General features: G+C 40.8%; 1 protein-coding gene across 1 annotated transcript in view; it reads left to right on the top strand.

Moving 5' to 3' along the window:
• LRRC2 (leucine rich repeat containing 2) overlaps positions 1-25,689 on the top strand; it is a 1,181,887-nt gene that overhangs the window by 1,014,918 nt on the left and 141,280 nt on the right. The window contains exon 7 of the mRNA XM_069227666.1: positions 4,522-4,674. Coding sequence (XP_069083767.1) covers positions 4,522-4,674 — 153 coding nt within the window. The remainder of the gene's footprint in view (positions 1-4,521; positions 4,675-25,689) is intronic.

Here is a 25,689-nt window from a genome sequence, read left to right as displayed (position 1 = left end):
GGGTGTTCCCTTCCTATTTGTGATTCGCACCGCAATTCGCAGTTAGCACCCATGTCAAGTGGGTGCTAACTCATTCGTAAAAGGGAATGGGGTCCCAATGGGACCCCTTCCCCTTTGTGAATATCGCCCAAAGTATTTTTTCAGAGCAGGCAGTGGTCCTGTGGACCACTGCCTACTCTGAAAAAATGAAACCAAATGGTTTCATTTTTTTCTTTTCTATTGCAACTCGTTTTCCTTTTAAGCTGTTGCGGTTGGATGAACGTTCATGCTTTCTATGCCCTGTTTGTGGTTTTACCTTTCACGATGACGTGACGCTACGTGTGGCCTCAGGGGAGGATGCTGACCCCTCCCACTGCAATGGTGTAGACTCTGTAATTACTACTCCTCTGGGGCCTTCATTTTCTGTATGTCTCATCAACTGTCGATCCCTCCCTAACCACGCGTTAGGCATTTTCAATCTGCCTGATGAGAACCACTGGGACCTGATGTTTCTTACTTGAAATCTGGCTCAAGGAGTGGTCGGCAGCAGACATAGCTTTGGCCACAGCCCTGACTTTCTCATTAAACACATCGACCGGTTGCAAAAAAGTGGAGGTGGATTGGCAATTATACATCGCTCCCCCATCCCTGTTCCATCTCCAAATTGAAGACCATCAATAACATTGAGGCTTTGTCCTTTACCATCATCCTTGCCCTCTCCTTTGCACTTTGAGAAGCTCTTATTTATTGCCCCCGACACCTCTTCTGACTCTCTGGAACTACTTTCTGACACCATGGGCCCATTGTCTCTTTTGCATGCCAACTTTGTGGCTCTTGGGGACTTCAATCTGCATGTTGATGACCGAAGTAAGATATTGGCACAACAATCTTTGTCTTCATTGGAAGGTTTTAATCTGGTCCAACGTGTAATGGAGCCTACCCATAAAGCTGGTCTTATGCTGGACCGTATCTTTACATATCCTTCCATGGTCACAGTTGGTTCTGCCCTCAAACTTATCTGGTCACACAATTATTTGATTCCTTTCAGTACTGGGGCAGGGTCTAGTTAGTAAAACCTCCAGACCTTGGCACAAAGTCTCAGAAGCTTGCTTTACCAAGATACTACAGGCTGCTTCTTTTAAGTGTAGTGGTGATCTGGAATTAGACTCGACTTGCCTTGGCTGGTCGACGCACTGGACAATTTCACTCCTCTAAAAACCCTCAAACTTAATAGATTGAAACCTTCCGCCCCTTTAGTTCTCTGATAAACTTAAGGCTGAAAAATCGCGGTGCAAAAAGCTTGAGAGAAGATGGAGGCTGGCTTATGACAATAAGGCTAAAATAACATATCGAGCCATGTTGAACAGCCACCATGGCACTATTTGTAAAGCACAAAAATCATTTATTGTGTCTTCTATTTCTGGCCAAAAAAAGAAAGTATAGTGGAGCGCTCAAAATCTATATATGACCCTCATAAATAATCAATAAAGCCTCCAAAGAGGGGAAATTAGATAAAAATATACCCAATTAAGACAACATGAACAATTGAAAAAAGAATCAATCAAGTGTTGAAATTATATATATTGTCCACAATTTTAATAATAAATTACCTATATATACAACATGCAATGTATTGTAATAATCTATCCCTAATAACATAAAAGTACATAAAAAATACCCAAATATGATGCTGCAAAATAAATGACTGTCCATTAATGTGAGGATCCACTTGATATTTTAAACCCAAAAGTTCATTCTTTATGAATCTTCAAACATTTCACGTAATCCTCCATCCATGCAGTATGATGATTAAGAATCCATTAGGCAATTAAGCCCTGTTCTTCAATTTGTTTAATCTTCTACTAAAAAAAGGAATTTCCGTCCATGCAAGACTTACAATCTTTCTAGATCTTCCACCACTCGAACAACAGTTTCAGCCCATATAGGGATTTTTTCCTTTCAGCCCATATACGTTTTTTGCCGAATTTCAGTCCACGCAAGACTTACAGTCTTTCTTTGTCTTCCATCACTCGAAAAACAGTTTCAGCCCATATAGGGTTTTTTCCTTTCAGCCCATATAAAGGTTTTTGCTGACACGTGTTTCTTCACAATCTAGGACTTTAACAAGGCTTGTATTTAGTACCCAGTGGTCATCAAGTTTCTAATCATATAAAATTAAACTCTCTCAATAACGTTTCATCTAGTCATCATAGACGACAGCAACATCATTTCTGAATCTTGCTTTACCAAGGTACTACAGGCTGCTCCTTTTAAGAGTAGTGGAGATCTGGAATTAGACTCGACTTGCCTGAAACTTAAGGCTGAAAAATCACGGTGCAAAAAGCTTGAGAGAAGATGGAGGTTGACTTATGATACTGAGGCTAAAATAACATATCGTGCAGCGTTGAAAAGCCACCATGCCGCTATTTGTAAAGCACAAAAATCAATTATTGTGTCTTTTATTTCTGGGGCTGCAAACAAACCTTGCTGTCTTTTTAAAATCGTCAATTCCCTTCTCTCCCCTTGTCCAAAAAAATGTTACCTCTTATTCAGTGGAGTTATGTCAAGAGCTGTCTGAGTTCCTCTTTTCTAAAATTCAGAACATAAACAATTTAGTCCACAGACCCCTTCGGGGCATGGATATATAGAGTCTATTCAACCTGGCCCTACACTCATGAGGTTGGACTCCATTTGCTTGGAAGACTCTGCTTCAGAATTTGCACTTTGCAGTTCTGGGTCCCTGCTGAATCCATGCCCTACTGGGATTTTGAGCCTTCCCTTTGCTATTATTAACCCTGTTCTTAATGAATTGTTGAATTGCTCATTGGAAACAGGGATGGTTCTAAACAAAAGTGGAAACAATCGCTACTGCTCACTCCGTTAAATAAGTCATCTGCTGACCCAAAGGTGCTAAGCAACCTTAGGCCGATCTCGCTTCTCCTCACAATTGCTAACATTTTGGAGAAAAGGGTTAACAGACAGTTAGCACACTTCCTTTAGTCTAATTTTCTTCTTCAAGACTCCCAATCTGTTTCCCGCACAGGCTACAGTACCGAATCTGCCTTGCTCGAGGTTGTCACATTTATCAGGGAAAATCTGGACCTAAGCTCATTAGTTATGGTTATGCTCTTGGATTTGTCCTCGGCCTTTGATAGTGCCTCTCATATCATTCTGTTAGACAGACTTGAGAAAAGTGAGATTGGATGCAAGGCTTTGTTTTGGCTCTCTTCTTTCCTGAACGATCATTTTCAAGCTGTCTTTATGTCTCCTTTCACCACTTCATTTATGCTGTTAGACTGTGAAGTGCCCCAGGGCTTGGCGCTTAGCCCCACTCTCTTTAATAACTACCTGGATCTTCTGGCAAAGCTAGTTGAGTCATGGGGAATTCAGGTGGCCTCCTATACTGATGACACAAAGCTCCTCCCGGCGTTTCATGAAAATACCCCAGATACTCTGAACTCATTTAAACCCTGTCTTAGGAACATTTTGGAATGGATGAAGAGAAGTTGTTTGAAATTGAACACAGAGGAAAACTGAGACCCTCTTCTTTGGCAACAAGCCCTCTCTTGATACCAGCATTTTGTAGCCATCGGAATTAGATGATCCTCCTTCCCCAGGGTGAGGAATCTTGGGATTAGATTGGATTCCAATCTCTCATTTGAGCCACAAACTAAGCTTCTATCCATCTCATGCTTTGCTACTTTGAAGTCTGAGAGAATTGTCTGAAAGTGATTGTCCATGCCTTGGTCACATCCAAAATGGTTTATGCCAAGAGTCTTTATTTAGGCCTGCCTGATTTCTCAATACAACTGCTCCAAACTATTCAAAACTCGGTTGCATGTGTAATCCTGAAGCTTCCCTGCTGCATGCCTTCTTCTCATGTTCTTCGGTATCTTTACTGGCTTTCTATTACCAAGAGAATTCAGTTCAAGCCTCCTAATTTGGCCTTCAGAGCCCTTTCTCACAGAAGCCCTCTTTACCTCAGGTCTAGACTAAAACCTCATCTTCAGACCAGAGCTCTAAGATCAAATAGTCTAAATCTGCTTCATGTTCTGTGTATTCATGAATCTAGAAGAGGTGGGAGGTCCTTGTCATACTTAGTTCCCAAATTATGGAAAGCTCTACCACTCAATCTTTGTTGTAGCTCTTCTGAATCTACCTTCAGGAAGAGACAGAAGATACTGCTTTTTGATTCTGGCCCATTGTGCTAACTGGCTGGTCCCTGGTGGGCTTTTCGTTATTATCTGAACTTTACGACAGCGGCAGGACGCCTCTTTGGAGGTAGCTGCATGCTTTAGAAATGCTATTGTATTGTATTGCATAATCAGTTTAACGGGAGACATGATGGCCCATGAACGCATTTAGTAGACACCCAACTACAACTAATTAAGGAATAGATTAACGTGTGCTTTGTGACTTTTAAATCAACGTTTTCTTTAAAAATAAAAGTAGAAAGGAAACACAATACTGCCAATTACGATAAACAAATGTTTATGTCTTTCATGTGAATGCATTCACAGCACTGGTCTTATGTTCCCTCAGGTTAGATGAGCTGAAGACTCTTCTGCTGCAGAAAAACAATCTAACTTACCTTCCACGATCGCTAACAAACATGCCAAAGCTCGAAATGTTGATAGTCAGTGGCGACAATCTGGTGGAGATTCCCTCGCTCCTAATGGAGACCCCCTCTCTGAAGTAAGTAGTGAAATACGAAATAAAAATAGAACTCATTTGTTTAAGTAATATTCATGAACACCCCTGTTTCTCATTGATATTGTTGATTATTATTAATTTAAGGATTGTGTTGATAATGTACGCTTTCTGCTACTCACTCAAGTACAGTTTGTACCATTATATTCCATATTTATTTTGGTGATCAGTTTGTTTTTGCGTCGTCTACTAGATACAAAATTTCATAAGAGACTTGTCAGAAATAAACAGAACATTCCTAGATATTGTATTTCACCAGTGTCAGGTATTCCATCAGATGTCACTGTAACCCCATGATTTCCTCCTTTCTGGATCTTTGCCTCAGTTAGGTATGATATCTGGAAAGTCATTATAAATAGCATTTTTATATCGCTTACTGTCCCAGATGAGGCGTTGAAGCGATTAAGCTGGCCAGTAACTTGAAGGGGTGCTACTGGGTACAGAGTTACTGATTCCGGACAGTTTATCCAACAGTTACTGGTCATCACCAGGTATGAGCTCCATTAGGGAAATTATGTGTAGGACTCCAGAATTTCTGCTGCACAACTGCATGGGAAAGCCACATCCAGGACTTTTCTGGGCACATTCACCACCTCCTTTCCAAAGGAGGAAAAAAGAGTTAACAAAACCATTGGTTTCACCAAGTGCAAATCATGTTGAGTTTTCCACAGAACTCGAAAGGCCATCCACTACCACCCTATGTAACTAAGGGCCAGATGTAGGAAAGGTTTTTACCCATTCTGTGTCTACGAGAAAAAGTGTTCGTACATATGGCCCTAAATCCAGATACCTCGTTAGAGATATTTGATATAGTGTTTACCCAGATCCAGAAGCACGGAAGAGCATATTAGAGAAAACAATTTCTCGGTAATAAGGGCATTTCAGACGCGTGGTGCAGCACACAGAAGCGTACGACCTTTGGGTACATTGAAGAATGGATCACACTCAGAAACCACAATGTAATGGAGTGGGCTATGCACGTGCTTCTATACGTATCAAAGTATACGAAAAGTAATGGATGGAATGCTTGAATCAATCTCCGGAACTGGTAATTACCAGTAACTGAGATTAATTCAAACTTGTCATCCATCATTTTTTACATACTTCTCATCTATATCTATCGACATTTAACATACATACACATTCAGCACATGTTGATAATGTGGTTTCCACAGGCCTGTGTGTACAATACCATGTGAAAGAAAAGCAGCTTTTCTGTGCGCTAAAGGAAAGAGGCTGACGACACTGAATCCGAGTTGAAACGCAGCTCTGCGACTTAAACTTGCAAATTCGGTCACATGTCACAGTAAAATGCGTTAAAATGTTCTTGGGACAGCATGACAAAAAAAATACCATGGCGATAGCGTCATTTTAAATCCCAACAATTGGGTGGCCACAATTAGCGATCCATAGTGTTGTATACAATTACTTTTCATTCAGTCCTAATTTTTTTGATTTTGCAAGTTGAACTGAGATCCCACTCTTATCGATCAAGAAGATCCACGATGGCACAGGCAGACGCTTTAAAAAAAAAATCAGTGGCAGTCAATTTGTTTACCCATTTGATGCAGTATAAAAAAAATACATATTTTTTTCTGAAAATAATAATCGTAAAAGCTCAAGAATTACTCCACCTTAGCACGTGCCTATACATTCAGCTCACCTGCTTATTCTAGTCATATTCTAAGTTCACTCTCTTTTTAAAATATTGTACACATAACTTTATGGTTCTATGCCCGATTTCCAATATTGAGATGTTAAAGCGTTGACAGTAAACATAGTCTTATCGGATTAGTTGCCCAACCTTCTTCTTGGCTGAGAGAACAAGCACAGCTAGGCTCCAGGCTCATTGCCGGACCCATTGCCATTTTGATCATCTAAAATTAAATACCACCTTTTGAAACGTGTAGTTCAGGACATAACCAGACCACACGCTCCCGGATATCATCATCATCATTTTGGTAATTCTATACTTTTTTTCCTCAGGAAATATTGTGGGCAACCACACAGGTATGTAATGGAATCTGTACATGAAACAAAATTACATTCCTAAAATTTCTCCTTGTATAAGGTTATTTACAAAGTTTCTAACATCCCAACATTCTCAGTTCAATATTAACTAGTTATTTCCATTTGTCACAAGTATTTGATTCACCAATGCCTCGAAGGTATTTAGGCCCATATTTATACTTTTTGAAGCACAACTGCGCCAACGCAGTTGTGCGTCAAAAATTTTAACGCCGGCTAACGCCATTCCAAAGCGCCATGCGGGCGCCTTATTTATTGAATGACGTTAGCCGGCGCAGCTGACTGGTGTGCGTAAAAGAAAATGACTCACACCAGGCAGCGCCGGCGTAGGGGAAAATGGAGCTTGGGCGTCCAAAAATGGGGCAAGTCAGGTCTGAGGCAAAATTTTGGCCTCAACCCTATTTGCGCCATTTTGTTTTACGCCCAACCCCCATTGAAATAACTCCTGTCTTAGCAAAGGCAGGAGTCATGCCCCCTTGCCCAATGACCATGCCCAGGGGACTTATGTCCCCTGGGCATGGTCATTGGGCATAGTGGCATGTAGGGGGGCACAAATCAGGCCCCCCTATGCCACAAAAAAAATACGAAAAAAATACTTACCTGAACTTACCTTAACTTCCCTGGGATGGGTCCCTCCATCCTTGGGTGTCCTCCTGGGGTGGGCAAGGGTGGCAGGGGGTGTCCCTGGGGGCATGGGAAGGCACCTCTGGGCTCCTTCTGAGCCCACAGGTCCCTTAACGCCTGCCCTGACCCAGGCGTTAAAAAACGGCACACATCAGGCTGGGCGCCGTTTTTTAAGGCCTGCCCCCTGCTGTCCGTCAAAATGACGTCACAGTATAAATAAGGCGCACAGGCCTTAAAGTCATTTTTTGGAAGGGAACGCCTACCTTGCATATAATTAACGCAAGGCTGGTTCCCCCTTCTAAAAAATGACGCACATGGTGGAACTTTGACGCCCGCAGGGTCGGACGTCAAAGTATAAATATGGGGCAGTGTTTGCGCCGATTGTGCATCAAAAATTTTGACTCACATTCGGCGCAAAGAGAGTGTAAACATGCCCCTTAGAATGGCATAGTCTGGCGTAACGCAAATATAAGTGTGCATTCATCCTATTGATTGACATTCTGGACGCTTTAACCTAAATATGAAGCCTTACCTGGATCGCGGTACATTTACTAACCGAATCTAAGGCACTTAAACTATCCCTCGCGTAGTTGTGGGTTAGTAAATCCCTTCAACTAAAACGAGCTAACGCCAAATATTACTTAGAAAATACTGGAGCTTATGCAGCACACCAGGGTGTGACCAAGAGATCCCAATAAGAAGGGCGTGCTCAGTGATTGTACACTGAACTTTCACAAGCTATTCAGAATCCCTCTTAACTGATCAATAGCTTTCTCAGCAAGTATTCCGTTTCAATACTTAAGAAAGGCTTTCCGAATATTTCCCGCCCAGATCAAGAACAGGTGACCGATTCTGCAGGGATGCTGGAGTCCCAGGAAATTAGGTGCCCTGAGTGTGATGTAGCATTTGTCTAGAAACAAGTGCTTGGTACCTGTACTGCATGCCATCTCCTCCAATCATGAGAGAGAGTTCCCATGGTGGAAGACTGCTGCAAATTTGCCTTGTTATCTAGAAACTAGTTGCTCAATGCACTACTCTGTAAAGGCACAGGAGGCCAAGGTGGGACCAAATGTTGTTGGTGCTAGGATGACTTCAGTTCAAGGCTTTGATATTTGACGGTAATGCACACAGAAGAATCTATGAAAAAGTTGTGCAGTGCTAAACTGTGTGTATAAATACTGTAGCCCAGTCAAAGTCAGTGGTGAGACCATAGACTGTGGAAATGAATCACCATAGGTATGCAAGCATTTTACTCTGCGGTCTTGGAACCAAGAACATGGACTATGAGAGAGGCCCCAACATGGTCAATGAGTTCCTTAGTTTGCAGTTTTGATTCAAAGACCATGAAAAATTGACTGCAAATGCAATGGAGCATGTGCTTGTCAGGGTTTATAAATTCTAAAAGAAATGTGCAGACCCTGCAGCATAAACACATTTTTTAAAATTTTAAGAAAGAAGTTGCTCCGGATTCTATCCACTTAGGCCTGAGGGTCAGGCTGTGCTCACCCTGACTACCTTATTTTCCCTTTTAAATATCTTTAAAGATGCAGGACCAACTCCCCACATCTGGTAATGGAGGCACAAGAAAAAAAGCTTCTCTTGTGGGTAATCAGAATTTTAAGGTCTGCAAACCTAAATTACATTCAGTGGAGTCAAAAAAACAAACATCCATCATAAAATCAAGTGTAATTATTTTTTTAAACTATAAAAGGTTTTCCATAGAACCTGACAGAAGGTATCTTTACAGTCACAAATGTGTACCTATGAGCCTCTTGACTTAAAATTGTGGGTGAAGTGGCTGCTTCAACATATTGTTCATGTTGAGGCTAGCCAATCAGGATTGACTAACCACAATTAAATTGGCCACCCAGAGCATATAAGGATACCAACTGTTCAGATATACTTTCCTGCTGTTAACAAACTTTCACACCGTATCTGTTCCAGTTACCACACTCTACTGTACGCCACTCCACTCTATGCTATTACACTCTATGCCACTCCATTCTATGCTAATCCATTGTACTTCCCTTCACTGTAACCCACTCCACTCTGCACCACTCCACTGCCTATTTCACTTCACACCACTCTTTTATGACACTCCAGTGAATGTCAATGCACCGTATACCCTTCCACACTATTCTACTCCACTGTACACTATTCCACTCTACACAACTCCACTCTGTGACAGTCTAGTGTGGCTACCACATTAAATACACTGTTTATGGAGGTGCATGAGTAATAATAATTTGAAGGCATTGCATACCTTATAAATTAAAGGTGTAAGTTTAGAAATTAAAATTTTTGTGAACTTTAACTTTTGCTTGTATCTAAAGAATAAAGTTCTATACATTTAAAAGTGATCCATAAATTATTAGCATGTGGTATAAATATAACTGAAGAATTTCTAATGTTTGTGTATTTTAAGTTTGGTTTGTACAGAAAGAGTACATTCAGTTTTTCCATATATATATTCACTGAAAAAACCAAAGGTTACAGGGACGTTATAATAAGGAGTTAGCATTTAAAACACCTGAGCAATTCACTAAAAAAGACAAAGGTTACAGGGATGTTCGGTTCTGAATTTACACTCACAAAACTATAGAAATTCAGCAGCTATGATTAAGAGTTTTTTCAAATAACTATAACTCCTCCCCTAGGGTAACTATAACTCACACCCCTGACGCTCAGTTTTCTCAATAATAATTTTATTACAAATGTTGCAGTGATAATATCAATGATGCCATAGAAGATGTCACAAATGATGTAATATGTGTGGTATTTAGCTGTGCATGGCAAGGGAGTGAGTTATAGTTACCTTAGGGCACAAGTTTGTATGTAGGTATAGTTAGGTGTGCTTTTCCATAGGTGGAACATTTTGTCGTTTGCTAATGACTTTGGAACGTTCATCCACCTCAACCCCTTCTGGAAACATTTGGGGTGATCCATCAAGCGGGGGCCAAGAAGAAAGGGGGTTCCAAAAACGTAAAATCTTCGTGCATTTACCATAGACTTCTTTAGATACAGCTACATCAGAAACTACTGAATTGAATTACAGCAAAGTTGGAAGAAAGCTAGATCTTTGTCCACAGGTTGTGCTTTTTGTGATTTAATATAAATCCGTTCAGTAGTTTTGCAGAAATTAAAGATATAAAAAGTATTTGTATATTTGGACTGTTGGTTTTCGTGAGAATCCTGCGAGTCTCCCACGAGAGCGAATTAAAACAAATGGAGCCCTGTGATTGGTTGAGAGGTCAGTTTTTCCCGTAAGGCTTCATGCTCTTATGGGAGTGAGAGGCTCAGGTGAGTCTCATGAGAGTGAGTGCTCTGATTGACTGGCTGTTGGAATGTTAGAAATGAAATGCTGGTTACTGTTTACTTTGAAAATTTTGAGGCATTGTGGAAATGAAGTTAAAAAGATACATAAGGGGGCAGCAGAAAGGCATACTGTCCTCCTAGATTTAGAGTGAAGGTGTCTAAGGGATAATTACTGTGATAAAAATAAATGTATATTGTTTTGAACAAATCTTTACAATCTTGCTGGACTCTCGCTGGATTGTGAATAGTAAAAAGGGGTTGTTCATTCTGAATTCTGAATACAATTCATTAGCAAAAATTCATGTTGTGGTCATTGTTTTTGAGAGTAAATGTGTAAGAGATACATACTGTGATGAGTAAATGGTTAATTCCTTTTTCCCAAAAAAGTTATGATCTCACAAGATTCTCGTGGGATCATGAACAATAGAAAGGAGTAGGTCATCTTTGAATACACTGTAGTATGCACACTTGCTACTCTATGAAGGAGTATTACTGGAGATGGTGTTTGTCAGAGTATACTATTTATGCTCATCGACTTTGTAAGAATTGTGAGAAGGGTAGAGTCTCTTCCCACATCCTACTAAGCACATCTATTATCAGAAAAAGGGGTGTTGTCAGGGAGGACAGTGCCTGGACAGTGCATACTATGCACACCTAAGAGAGAGATCTCAGCAGAGAAGCCAGTCTCTCTTCACACATTCTACTGTGCACAACCATCATCTGGGGGAGTTGTGATAGAAGAGGCCAGTCTGTGACCACAGCCTAATATGCACACCTGTAATCTCATCTGAGACAGAGGTCTGACAGAAGACGCTAGTCCATGTATACTCCCTACTATGCACACACATCATCTGATACTGAGATCTCACTGGATAGGTGAGTTTTCTTCACACAGCCTACTACGCAAACTTGTCAACTGAGAGAGAGGTCTGGAAAGAGAGGGTAGTTCATGTACACACCTTACTACGCACAGCCATCACCTGAAACAGAGGTCTGACAGAAGAGGCTAGTCCATGTACACACCTAATATACACACCCATAATCTGAGAGTGAACTAAACTCCAACCATGGAGTTTGCAGAGTTTTTCCCACTCCACTTAGTGTGTAGACTTCTGAAAAACTCAGCATAGCAGAGTTTCTTCTTCGCTCGGGTTCACCAATGTTAAGTTTGTGTCTGAGGAAGATCTTACTGCAGACCGCCTCCCAGCAAAATTTCCCAACACAGCGGTTGCGGATGGTCACTACTGCTCGTGTTGAGAAACCGTCCATTCACATTGGGGAAGCTGCTGCTCGAGTAGAAAATCTACAAAAATGAACCAGCACCCTCTTGTGCTGTGTGTGGTGCCATTCGTGCTGATTTTAAGGCACTGTACGAACACATGACGCTAAATGTCAGCACAAATGGCGTGACCTAACACACTCTGTGGCTTCGCAGAATGCTGCGCAGCAAAGGTTTTTGGTCCCTTCACGGAGTTCTATGTAGTGGAACTTCACATACTCCACCCAGGCCTAGTACGCACATTACTATGCATTCCTGTTATCTATGAAAGAGGTATGGAAAGAGAGGGCTGTCCATGCAGACACTCTACTATGCACACCTTTCATATAAGAGGGCAGAGGCCAGACTCTCCTCACACCCTACTACGCACATTCGTCATCCAAGAGAGGGGACTCACTGGAGAAGCCAGTCCCTCATTACACACTACTAGGTAACCTGTCTTCTGAGACACGGGTCTGTGTGGGGAGGGCAGTCTCTCACCACACGTCACTACACACATGTCATGTAAGAGGAAGGTCTTAGTGGAGAGGATGCTCTATCCCACATTCTACTATTTCCTTAAAACTTTGTTGCAATTACGCAAGACTCTTGTCCATAAACAGCGCGCCACATTAACAAAGTGGTGGAATGCATGCATTGCGCCACTTTGTAAGCCTTTGCACTACATTATGCCTGCTCCAGGCATAATGTATGCAATTACATTGCATACAATGTAATTAGGGAGTCCAAAAATATGGAATTTCTCAAGAAAAAGGAATACAAATTTAATGGTGAATTAGATGTAAATATGTGATTCTCTGTGAAATATTGTGAAATGTTTATTAAATATATTGATGTATTAGTGTCATGTTTACTTTTTTGGTTATTGTGCTTGTTTTTAGGAGGAAAATGGAAACTTGTCTATGATAAAATAATTATCTGCTTACATAAGCAGCAAAGAAGAGCCTTGTTAGGAGAAGCAGGATTATTGTGCTGTTAAGCAGTAACTACTTGTCTAGGCACAGTGTATTCATGTTGGAAGGATGTGCAATTGCCTGAACAGTTGAGAACTTCAGCAGCGCAAGCTAACTATTGATGAGCTAAACTTTGAAAACTGCATATATAGATATCCCGCTTTGCTCAGACCTTGTTGCCACCTAGCCTGCCACAACATAGCACACATTTAAAGACTTTTTTGCAGGCCAAGGTAGCCAAAGGAGTGTAAAAGAGTGCTACTGTCAGAAAAAATATTTATTTTAAAAGTTTTTTTTTTATGGTATGGTTGTTTACATTGTTTGTTAATGTAGTTTCTGTAGTTTTGTATTGTTAAATTGTTTGTTGTAATAAATACATTTAAAGTTACTTAGGATTATTTTCCTTAATATTTATTATAAATATAATGTTTATTATAGTATTGCAAAATTCAGCAAATCTGGTATTACCATGTTGAGGGACTGTAAATATGCCATTACATGTATATGTATGTGAATGGTACTATGCTCATCTTTGACCCTCTAGAGAGTTGGTAATAGTGAGCCTGCGGATGAACCTCTGTCACCGCTATGAATCTCCACACGTGTTGATGCCATCATAGGCAAATGTGGCTGGTGAAGGAACTCCACCCACATTTACTCCTGAGCCAATCATGATGTGCCTTCCTGCTGATGTAAATGTGGCAGCTAAACCTCGACACCTGAGTTGGCAGATTGGGAGGGATAACAAGACAAACTCACCTTTTTTCTAAGTTTCCACATTTCCTGCTGCCATGAACCCAGTCATTCAAGTCCTTCCATTGCTACTGCTCTTGGACCACTAACTGCCTTCATGGAAGTGGACACCTACACAAAAATTCACATCAATCCCAAGTCAAAATGTACCCATACAGGTGTGTGCAATCATTTTGTCTAAACTATCATAACATGTACATAAACAGTATACCAAATATGAACTATAGAAATCAATGATAATATAGCAATTGCACTATAAAATGCTACATGAGGGTTACACAGAATGTACAACCAATGTTACCTCCAAACTCCAAACATGTCAGAGATGTATGAAGGCCACATGTCCCTTTGGTTTGTGCAATTTCTGATAAACATTAGATGTCATTTGACTTTAATGTGTCCGGTTTACTGTGTAATACATTTAAGTGTGTGATAGATACATCATGTTAAAATAAACACACATGCATCATCCATTCATAAAAACAGAAACACATATCATTTTGGTTTAAGTGTCTAGTAACATGATGAATCCTTGAACCAAAAATAAAATGTCCATCACTAGTGCATGCATTCCAATAATATCTCAAAATTAAAATATGTGCTTGTGACTGTCACAAATGAGCCTAAGTGCATGGCATGCCCCTTATCAGAAATAACATCATCAGAAAACAATTAGTAAGAATCAAACGATAAGGTCTGACAAAAGTATTGTCAAACACATTTTCAATGAAAATGAGATGTCTCTCAAAATTAAGCTTCATAATATATTTCACAGGAAAAGGTCAAAGCCCCAATGTCCCAAGCCTGGGTTGCATGCCCAGAACCTGCCTCCTATTTGCACTGCCCAAATCAACCTCCTCCGGAAAGGGCATCAGAGAGCAGGCACCTCAATGATCTTACTTTGGGGGGGTCCTTGGGTTTGGGAGGGGTGTGATTGGGTTTGGGAAGGGTGGGTTTGGATTTGAGGAAGGGTTTGTGTTCAGAAGGGGGTGGGTTGGGATGTGGACGGGGTAGGTTGGGGTGTGGAAGGGGTAGGTTGGTGTGTGGAAGGGGTGAAATATTTGGTAGGGGTGCATTTATGTTTGGGAGGGGTGGTTTGGGACATGGAAGGGATCAGGGCAAGGGCAAATAGAAGGTCTTCCATGGGAAAATGGGTAGGGTGGTTAGCAGGGAGGTCTGGTTGGAAGGTAGAGGGAGTGATAGTGTCTGATGTGCATGTGTCTGTTTATGGTGTCAGTGCCTGTGTGTCTGGGATGTGTGGTGTATGTGTTGGTTTGTGTATTTTACTGGGTGTCTGTTGTACAAGGGAGTGTGGGTGCTTGTGTACAGTGTGTGAAACATGCCATGTGTGTGTGTGTGAGGATGGGTGTGCTGTGGAAGTGCTGTGTCGTTGTGGTGCCTGTGGATGTGCTGATGCATGTGTGTGTGGTGTGAGTGTGGATGTTTGTGTTGTGGTGGGTGGTGTGCCTGCAGGTCTGGTGGAGGTGGGTATGAATATTTGTGTTGTGGTGGGTGTTGTATCTCCAGGTGTGGTGGTGGTAGGTGTGGATGCTTGTGTCATGGTGGGTGTCATGTCTGTAGGTGTGGTGGTGGTGATGATGGGTGTGGATGTGTGTGTCATGGTGGGTATGGAGTTTGTGGTATATTTGTGGTACTGGTGGTGGTGGTGAGGTGCGGGGTGTCTGTATGTTTCTGTGTAAGTTTGTGTTTCTTGCTGTATTTGTGATTATTTGCAGATGTGCTGCTTGTGTGTGTTTGAGTGGGTGCTTGCAAAAGAGTGAGTGTGCTTTGGGTCGGGCTGGGAAGAGCGATGTGGGATGGGGAAGGAGTTGGAGTTGGGGCAGGAGGTTTGATGGGTCGGAGGCTGCTGTCAATGAGGAGGCCAGAGCCTGGAATGACCTCTGTAGGCCAGACATAGCATTGAATGCCATCCATGTAAGCTAGTGCTGCAGCACCACGGAATCCTAGCTGTTATTTACACTGAATAGTGGATTCTGCAGTAGAGGACAATGGATCGAAGCAACATAGGTTTGAGGGGATGTCATTAATAAGTAATGTAAGCATCAATAATAATCAACCTAATCAAAGATATTAACCTCAAACAATAATCACACCAGTTTATTTTGAAGAATTATAAAATGTATTTCCCTAGATTAACAACGCTAATGTTACAAAAATAACTCTCAAACACAAATGGTAAGCATATAGAATTAATAGTGGTTGATTAGAACATCTTATATATATTGGTTTAATTAGAACAACCAAACAAATAATCTCCAAGAGAATTACACTCATTAATAATACCAGAACTGGTAATATTGCAAAGTATACATTAGTACAACACTTAAATGATGTCAATATAAGTCGTGAGCATTTCAAATTAATTCCCTAACTAACCACAAATTAGCATTAATATGTTGGGCTTCAAGTAAAAAGAATTTGGTAACACAAATTTACAAAAACTCTTTAACTCAGGTTAATAATAAAAAATATTATTAATATGCAGCAATCAAATCATAAGTTGCAGCTGGTACCCGGAAAGCAAAAGAGACACATATAACATCACAATGTCATACATTCCCCTATTCGATCATAACATGCAGACTACTTCAGCAAAAGGACACCATCAGATATGTCTTCAGAAGAATTGGGCCTAACAACAGCTAAACCCACACTGCTACAGGAACACGGAAATCTCTCTCTCTACTGCTTCTCTTTTCTCCTCTGACTCTACTCATCATCCTTCAAAAGAATCCTACCTTGGTTGTTATACTAATTTCCAAAAAGCTTATGATTGGTCAGTCCATGGGGTGGTTACGCTTCCGCCAATCAACAACTAAATTGATGACCTAAAATACGACAATACTACATTAACTAGACCATTTTCTTCAACAGTAACTTTTCCTCTTCCGTCTCGTCTTAGCTCCATTGCTCCATCTCCACCCAAACACCTCTTCTCAGGAAGAAACTTTTACAGTTGCAACTCCACTTCCATCCTCAAGGAAAAATCACGTATTAGTAACATTCTCAATCAATAGGACATTCAACTTATGTAATGCTTGGTTAAAACATGGCCTTGTAAGACATAATTTAACAACCCAGTAGGGGTAGCTGTGGACACATCTATTAAATGACCGAATGCACTTTTATGTAAGCATTGAATTATGGAAAATAACCACAACATTTATTTAGAGTTTTGCTCAGTTAGGAACAGAAAATGAACTGTGGCAACCGTTTTCAAAAGTCACCCATTTTACATGTTAATTCATTATACATTTAATTATAACAAAAGCTTTAATAAACATATTAGAACACTTACACTCTCACACTAGCATTTGTGTCATCTGGCTACTAAGCCCCCAGATGGCATTCAGTAGTACAGTCTGGCCTACAGTGATAATCTGCAATAGGTCTATAGCCTCCTCATTGAGCATAGCCCTGGAGACAGGGGAAGGGGAGAGGCGCTTGCAGCAAAGGTGGCACTACCCCTTTTAGGGGGTGGCTACGGCCAACTGGGGAAAAGCAAGAGGGAAGGTGGAGATGGAAACATGGGTGGCGGCCACTATGCAGGTGGAATTGTTACAGTAGGGTCCACCACCACTAGTGGCTGGTCTTCTGTGGAGGCCTCCGAAGATAATGTTGAGTCGCTGGTGGCCTCCGTGCCAGTCCTTTCACACCCCATGGCACTGGGTCTCTCAATTTCAGTGGTGTCTGCATCGGTACACAACTCAGCTTCTTCCCTGCTGACATGGCCACTGTCACCTTGACCTTGACCAGAGGATGCTGCAAATGCGGATACAACAGTTTACCAAGTATACATAATAAACCCTTTTCAAGGATCTCAAACTTGTCTTTTTTATCATCAGCATCTCATGCATGTAGGGAAGAATTCCACAAACAATTTGTTCACAGACTAGAAATTCCACATGCTAGCTCATGTTTCATGTATGCATTTTGTCTCTCAATTTGTCTCTTTTTTTTCTCTGCATGACAAGTGGCTTCAACAGCATGAATAAAATTATAGGCCTAGATACATTCCTATCCTACTTCAATACAAAGAATAAATCACCCACGTTTCCAAAAGAGTCATGTTTTGTTCCCTGATATTGAATTATCAAAATGAGATACTCCAACATCTATGTGATGTAGCCTTCCATCTGCAAATGTTCTTTTAAGAATCACTTTTCTCACCATCATTGATTTCTCATCTGTTTTTAATTAATTACACTTGAACCTTGTTGTTGAAACATATTTCTAACATATTTCAGATAAGGAATTATGTCATTGTGCATATGTTTCCAGCCTTTTTGTAGCAGGTGCTCATGATCACATTGTCATTGTACCAACTTGCCAATGTAAAGTCTGAAACATCAACTGTATCATAAGTGCTTACTATGCCATGTCAACAGGAATAGTGCCTAAATTACCTACTTACATTTGTGATGGTGCATTGCACCTGACCCAAACCTCAAACAGGGCATGTTTGGTACAAATGTCCCTCATAACATGGAGAAAATGCAGGTACCCCTTATTCACATTCAGCCATGTGTCTGTTCAAAACAATGCTTGGCTTCTGATGAGGAATCTAGTGACAACCTTTAGCACAAAACAATACACCAAACAGAGTGTCAGACACCACCTAAAAAACCTACACCCCCAGAAATCCTCATCTGCACTGGATGTGTGTCAACTCATGTTGATGCCAAACAGCACTGCTGTAAATTAAAAAGATTAAACAACAAGAATAGCTACATACAATAGCTCACCCCCTTTATGCTGCAGCTGGGCCCTCAAGTGTCCATCAACCTCTGGGTAGACCACCGCAAGAATGCTGACCACTAGGGGTGTCAAGGTTCAGTGCACATGCTTGCCTCGTTGGGACTTGAGCTGACTTTCTGGACCAGTGTAGGAGGTCCCCCCACATCTTCCTGTAATGCAGGCTGCACCACTTATGAACCCCCAGGGTCTGCACCTTGTTAGCCATGCCCTTCTATATGTTCTCCTTCCGATAGGCGTTGACCTGTGTGGATGAGAAAAAATAACAACAAAAGAGGTTTTGAGTGATTTTGTTTGTCTGTAGTTGTGTGGCAGAATGTTGTTCCATCTCTCACATGCATTCCCAAAACAATCAATACATATTATTTTCAAACATTTAAAATTTCCTAGGATATACTAACTTTCAGTGAGTTGTTGATTACCCTAAATACTTTCTACCTTCTCATGTTACCAACCCAGGCCACAAACATCTTCTAGGGCTAGGAAACTTCTCTGATTAATCCAAATCATTGTGAACTACTAAAGGCCAAACAACCTGTTCATTATTTGTACATAAACTAATGTACAGCTACCTTGGCTACATGCCTAATCTTCTAAGAGCCAGAAACTGTGGTTTCCACCACATACAGTGACTGAGGGCAGTATGGAAGGGCTGCCATTTGTCAATGACAGATTGGAGCAGGGTGATGTATGAACAAGTGCATGTAGTGATGGGACATACTTGTATGGATGATTGAGAGCCTGTGTCATTTAGACTGGCAGCACAGGAAATACCTTTCCCAATATGTGTCACCATGACATGTTTGAAATATGCAGATACTCTTATTTCAAATTTTGAGCAGTAATTTCACTTCCCTGAACAGCATCAGATGACTCTAGAACTTTGAAGATTCTTCTTGCATTTTGCATCTCACTCATTTCGACATGGGCTGCATATTTTCACTTATACTAGTGGTACAGTGCCTACTGGCCAATGGGGGGGAAGGGGCTTGTAGTTTGTCTAATGAAATCTGTAATTGTGAGTAACATGAACTGAAAATTGAGCTTATTCTTCAAGATGACTTTTAATTTCAATGTACAGACATTGCTAACATTGTCAAACAGCATTCTGTATCCATCTAAATTATTCAGTTCACTATCCTGCAATAACAACAATTCACTCATGTACAAAAAGGGAAATATTAACCTGTGTACAAAGGAGGAACATGTTACTTTGACAAACATTTCACATTCAAACATGTGCCTGTTCCTCTGGGTTCCCATGCAGCTGGCTGTTCTGGGCACAGGGCCGCCCTGGTGAGGAGCTCCAGCTCCTCAGGGGAGAAGGCAGATAACCTATTACCTGCTTTGCCAGGTATCCTGGCTCCCACAGGTTGGTAACAGCATTACAATTCAAGGAGGTGTTGTTTGCTGCAGTGTTAGGAGGCAAATTAGCTTTTTTCCAGATGCCTCATACAAGTACATGGTGTATTCACTCTGCGGCAGAGAGTCACACAGCCATTGGCTTTTGTGCATAGCCATCACACACGTTAGCCTATGGCAGTGTCCGTCATGGAGTGCTCTGCTAGTAAGAAGTCAATTTCTGCCACCGACTGATGGAGAGCCAATATCCTGATGGCAAGGTCAGGAACCCGCCATTTTAGGATGTAAAGCTATGTAGTTTGAAACTGTTCATGTGTTATCAGCACTCAAAGCGGTGGCTACTCTGTATACAAATCTCAGATATGTACAACACTGTTTTTGTCAAAATATGACACCTAAAAAAGTGAACTACTACTGTGTTTGACATCAATAGTGCTGTGGTGTATGTTATACTTCAGTGGACGGTAATTGTAAAAAAAAAAAAAAATGTGGAAATAATACATTTCAATTGTTTTATTTACACATTATTTGTAAAAAATGTCAGACTTAAAAAAAGAAGGTTTGAAATGGCAAAAATGTTTTAAAATTATGGGAGCACATATAATACCATAAGATCACTAAGCTAACCAGGACATAAGGTGTGTGTTATTGTGAAAGTCTTGTATGACAATTTTAAGTGATAGTTTTTTTCTTTACACGCAGACATATGAACCCAGGGATGAGTAGAAGAAGGCATCCTTAAGTCTTCTGACTGTTTATAGACCTCCCCACCATGGAAGAAAGGGACATAAGAGAAAGTTAAGATTAAATAGGCATACTAGAGTCTGATCTCCTGCCTCACAATAGGAATACAACAACAATAACACCAATAGTGAAAATATGGAAGTACTTTATTTTGTGGCCACTGGATATACTGTGTCATGTATGGAGGCATATCACAGGCAACTTTCAATGGTGTGCTACAAGAAGTCCTTGCTTCAATGATGAGATACATCAACAGCTTCATCCAGTCTGCATGAGCTCAGGATTCGGCCAAGGTGAAGGAAAAATGTTATGATTTGGGTGGCCTTCCACATGTGGAGCAATTGATAGTACACATATTGCCTTGCTGTCACCACATGCCAGGCAACAAGTGTTCTGCAATTGGAAGAACTCCATTCAATCAATGTGCAAGTTGTCTGCTTCCTGGATTTATTCATCCCAAGGGTGTGTGTCCACTTTCCTGGGTCAACAAATGATTCCTTTGTACTATGGAACAGCACAATACCTCTGTAAATGTCACAACACATACCTGTGAGAACCTGCCTTGTTGGTAAGTGCAATATGAATTGAGTATCATTTGCATTAATCTTAGTTTAGGTATTCAGAATGACTTGATATGATTTTAATCTATCAATATTGCTTCCATGTAGGAGGTTAGTGTATCCTAACTGACGATGGTTGTTGTTACCGCTGAAGAATCCAACCGCACCAGTAGAAGTCCACTTCAATGAGGCCCATGGAAGAACAAAGAGACCAGTGAAGTAGGCTTTTGGGCTCCTGAAGGCCAGAGTTTGGTATCTGGACAAGACCAGTGAAGCCCTCCTCTACTCTCCCAATAAGGTATGCCAAATCACGTTTGCCTACGGCATGCTGCATAACATCACCCTGAAATGGAATATCCCAATCGTTGCAGACGATGAAGACCATGAAGATCCACCAGGTGAGAATGTCGAAATGCCCAGTAAAGATGACAGTGGTGAAGAAGAAGGAATTGACCTATGTCAAGATGTCGTTGATTATTTCTTCACTTGAGGGTAAGTGTACCCTTACATATTGTAACATCTAATGTGTGAACAACATGTGACATACTGAACATATCAGTCTCTGATGGTAATTTGGTAGGAATGGTCAGATTAGGAAAGTCCAAGGAAAATATGTTTGTAGATCAAAGTTTCCCTACATTGACTACTGTGTTTGTTGACATAGATTAACTTTGCTTGTGTTAAATATATGTATCCTCCTAACTTATCATTTGAGTCAAATTTAATGTGTGAAATCATTATCATTTTCTCTTGTTATTTTTTTTAGGATCCTTCACCATGTCATTTTCATTTGGACATTTCAAAGTTGTGACATTTACAGTGATATGTTGTTGTTGGAAAGTACAAAGAGAACATGAGTTGATCCTGGGACAGACACCCACTTTGGCTGGAGGGATCTTGTATAGAGACAACTTGCACAGTGATTGAAAGGAAGTTCTTGAAATTGTATGAGACCTGTTTTCTGTTGGATGTTACCACCAAGGCAATAGGTGCTGCTTAACTAACCCTAACCACATGTATATGTCAAACCATAGCATACCGGCCTTAATTCACAATGGCTAAATCTTCAATTTATGTTCAGCGTAGGACGCTGTTGATGTGTCTCTTCATAGTTGAAAGAAAAGTTTTTAGCACACCACTAAATAGTGGTTGTGACATTGCACCAGATACTGCCTCAGTGTCCTGAAATTGTAATGTGGCCTCAATTTTTATTACTGCCATGATTTAGAGTATTGGTATTACTGATGTAGGGTTCCTAATGTGAGGGCAGGGTGTCTGGCTCTAGCTGAGGTCATGAATCAATAATAGTTTGCCTGCCAAGGTTCTGCAGTGCCAACTTCTAAATGGCATAAACTATTTGGGTTTTGCGTGGTTTGTGAAAAGCATATTTCATTATGACACAGACCTGTTACCTACAAATGTATGCCATCAATGCATTCAGATTTCATTATTTCTTTTTCCATATTCTTTTTAAATGGGAAACACATCACCATGTTGGTATCTATTATGTGTTGTAGGATCATATTGTTTGACAGGTTTAAAAAAAGAATGGTGTACAGAAGACACAGAAACTGAATTATCACTATAAATACAATACCAGTCTTTGACTTTGTTTTATGTGCACTTATTTTGAACAAAAAAATTAGTACAATATCCTTGAAACAAGAATGAAAAAGGACACAATAAAAAACTAAAGTTCATCATGGTGGATGAAACTATATTTGTTGAGCACAAATTGTTTGGAGTACAATGTACAAAATACAACTTTCTTCAAAAAAGGTAAATGTGTCAATGAAATAGCCCACAGAGTGAATTATAGACACACACTCAAGGAAATTAGGTTTGGCGTGTCTTGAAGGTGGCGGTGGAGGTCTTGCCAGTCTCTCCTAGTTTTCCAGATGAATGTTCCCTCCTTGAGGGAGGAAGGCACAAGTGCAGGGATTGGGGATGGGTGGAACAGTTTCCTGTTGTGGCAGGGCCTCCCTGTCTGTGGCTGAGGGAGGTGTATTTGTCCTGATGTTGAAGGACCACATACAGGGGTATATGATACAGGAATACCTCTGCACATGTGATGATAAATGTCAAACATGACCCCAGTCAAGGAGCACAAATTGGAGTTGTGGTTCTGCAGCTCAGGAATGTGCTGCCTCTGCACCTGCTTAAGGTCCCAGATCTCTGATAGAACCTGGCCCATCATGTCTTGGGACCGTTTTAGTGCTCCCATGACTTAATGAATGGTGGTTTGGGTGACAATGATGCCAGTGGCCTCACTTTGCTGGCTTGCAAATCCCCTCCCACAAGCCCTACCTCACTATTCTGTGCCCTTGAGGCAGCGTGGACCATATCACTGGGTCAGGGCACAACTGGAGGTGGTGGTAGTTGCTCAGCAGTAGTTAGGACTGGGGGGCACAAGATGGGAGTTGTGTTCCTCTGGTCACAGGAAGTAGAGGTTTCCATTGGCTGAGTTGTTGTAGCAGCTGGGGTGGGAGGTGTACGTGTGGGATGAGTGTGACTCACTGGGGCTTTCTGCCCAGACAGACCAGATAGACCAGGCACCCCTTCATCGTCCAAACTTGCAGAAGTGGTGTCCTCACTAAAGGCATGATCCTGGCCTGGAGTGAAGATGTCTTTGGTTGCAGACAGTAGTCCACTGGCCCTGGGTGATGGTCCTAATATGAATTTTAAAAAATGCATCAAAAATCTGTGTTGCACCTCATATGTGTCTTCAACTACAAAGGAAGCAACCGAAAAAAAGAAAACAATATAATTTATAGGATGTTTAGGGTTTTGTGTGATGTTTAACTTTTTACTCATGCAGGTTAATGTACACAGATGCACACTTCAGTAACAATGATGGTGAGATGTCCTGAAATGTAAAATGTTATTTGGAAAGTATACATTACATGTACCAGACATGCAACTCAACACAGTATAGAGGAGATTTGAGAGCTGAGCCATTTCAAGGCCTGGCAGCCTAAAAAACAAACAATGGTTTAACTTATTATATAAATTGCCATTGGTCATCATATGAACACTGTATAGTAAATTGCGTATCATTACCACTCATAATCAGCAACCCACAAAACATGATTGGAAACCTTTGAATACATAAACTATGATTTATGCAAGCCTTCAGATCAATTAATTGATGTAACAAGGTGACAACATACTGGATCAACATTGTATATGAAATTTTAATATATACCATGAAATTGTGAATGACATCTACATAAAGTTTTTTACATTTGTGCCAATGTGGATGGAAAGGGAGGTTGGGCATCATCACATTACACTATTGTTTTGTAGAGACGAAAGGAGAGCATGATGGTAGTTGTAGTCATTTGTGAACACTATTGCCAATACTTGGGAAAAGTAAGTAACACATATTTATATAAATTAATACAGTGAAAATAAACACACTTTTATGATATGTATAGACATATGTGTATAATGTGGATTGGTTAAGATGCTACTTACAAACACTAGACCTTCCTGTGTATATGGATGGAGCTTGGAACTTTTTTTTGGAGGACAACAACCTACATTGAGATACAGCAAAGGACTAGGCAAATGTAAGTGATGATTCATGGAGTACAACACACAATCTGACAATGCATATTCGTCATTGTTAAATAGATAGAAACCTCCATGATGCTACTGATTTGGATAACACAAGGTGCTTTTGGAAAATGAAGTTTCATTTTATTTGGTCTGATAGGTGTGCAGAAACATTTTGAATAGCTTAGTTAAGGGCAAGGGCTCCATTTGTGATTAGTGAGACATACATAGGTGTAACGTACCAGTCTTCCTGTCAAGCTTTAAGGATGTAGGATCTGCAAGACATTCTCCTCCCAGGCAAAGAGTTCTAATTGGTGGGGGGGGGGGGGGGCTGGGGCAACCAGCATCAGTCCTCTGTGCCTCCAGGTGACACTTGGAGGCCAGGGTACGGACTTTCTAATTTCTTCCTGTGCACACAGATTGTTAGCTACAACATTCACTCTGTTGATTATTCTGTTCCACATTTGCCTTTTCTGCATTATGGTAGTATTTTGTACTTGTGCTACAAAGAATTGTGGCTCTAGCCTAATCATTTGATCTACCATGACTGTCAATTCTGCCTCCGTAAAATGTGGGTTTCCCCTCCCTGTCATAGTGCTAAAAAATATATACTGGTATCCCTACAGCGATTTAAAAAAATAATGAAAAACTAAAAAAGTGAAAAAACAGAGGAAGAATAGAAAAAAGTGGCAGGGTCATCCTCAGAATGGTGGTCAGCAGTGAAATAGCAAATTATCATGGTCTGAAATGGAGTGTGATTTATAGTGTGTTATGCAGGTGTTCACAATTGTCCAATATGCATCAGGTATGGACTGCTAGCATCCATCCAATAGCCACAGCAATAGTACAATGCTGCACGGGTTCTGCAACAGACTCCTGCCATCATATGACTGCTGCTGGCACACTGCCAACATTTGTACAGCCATTGATCTAAATATATTGATAGGAACAACACAAGCTTGATGGAGTACTTGGGACTGACTGCCGCCACGGTGTATTGGCGGTAATAGCGTCAACATCTAAATCAGGCCCATAGTCTTTATTGACG

This window comes from Pleurodeles waltl, chromosome 1_1, assembly GCF_031143425.1.
Source record: "Pleurodeles waltl isolate 20211129_DDA chromosome 1_1, aPleWal1.hap1.20221129, whole genome shotgun sequence".
NCBI classification, from domain to species: Eukaryota; Metazoa; Chordata; class Amphibia; order Caudata; family Salamandridae; genus Pleurodeles; species Pleurodeles waltl.
The sequence above is the reverse complement of the archived record's forward strand: the minus strand, read 5'-3'. Positions and strand labels throughout refer to the sequence as shown.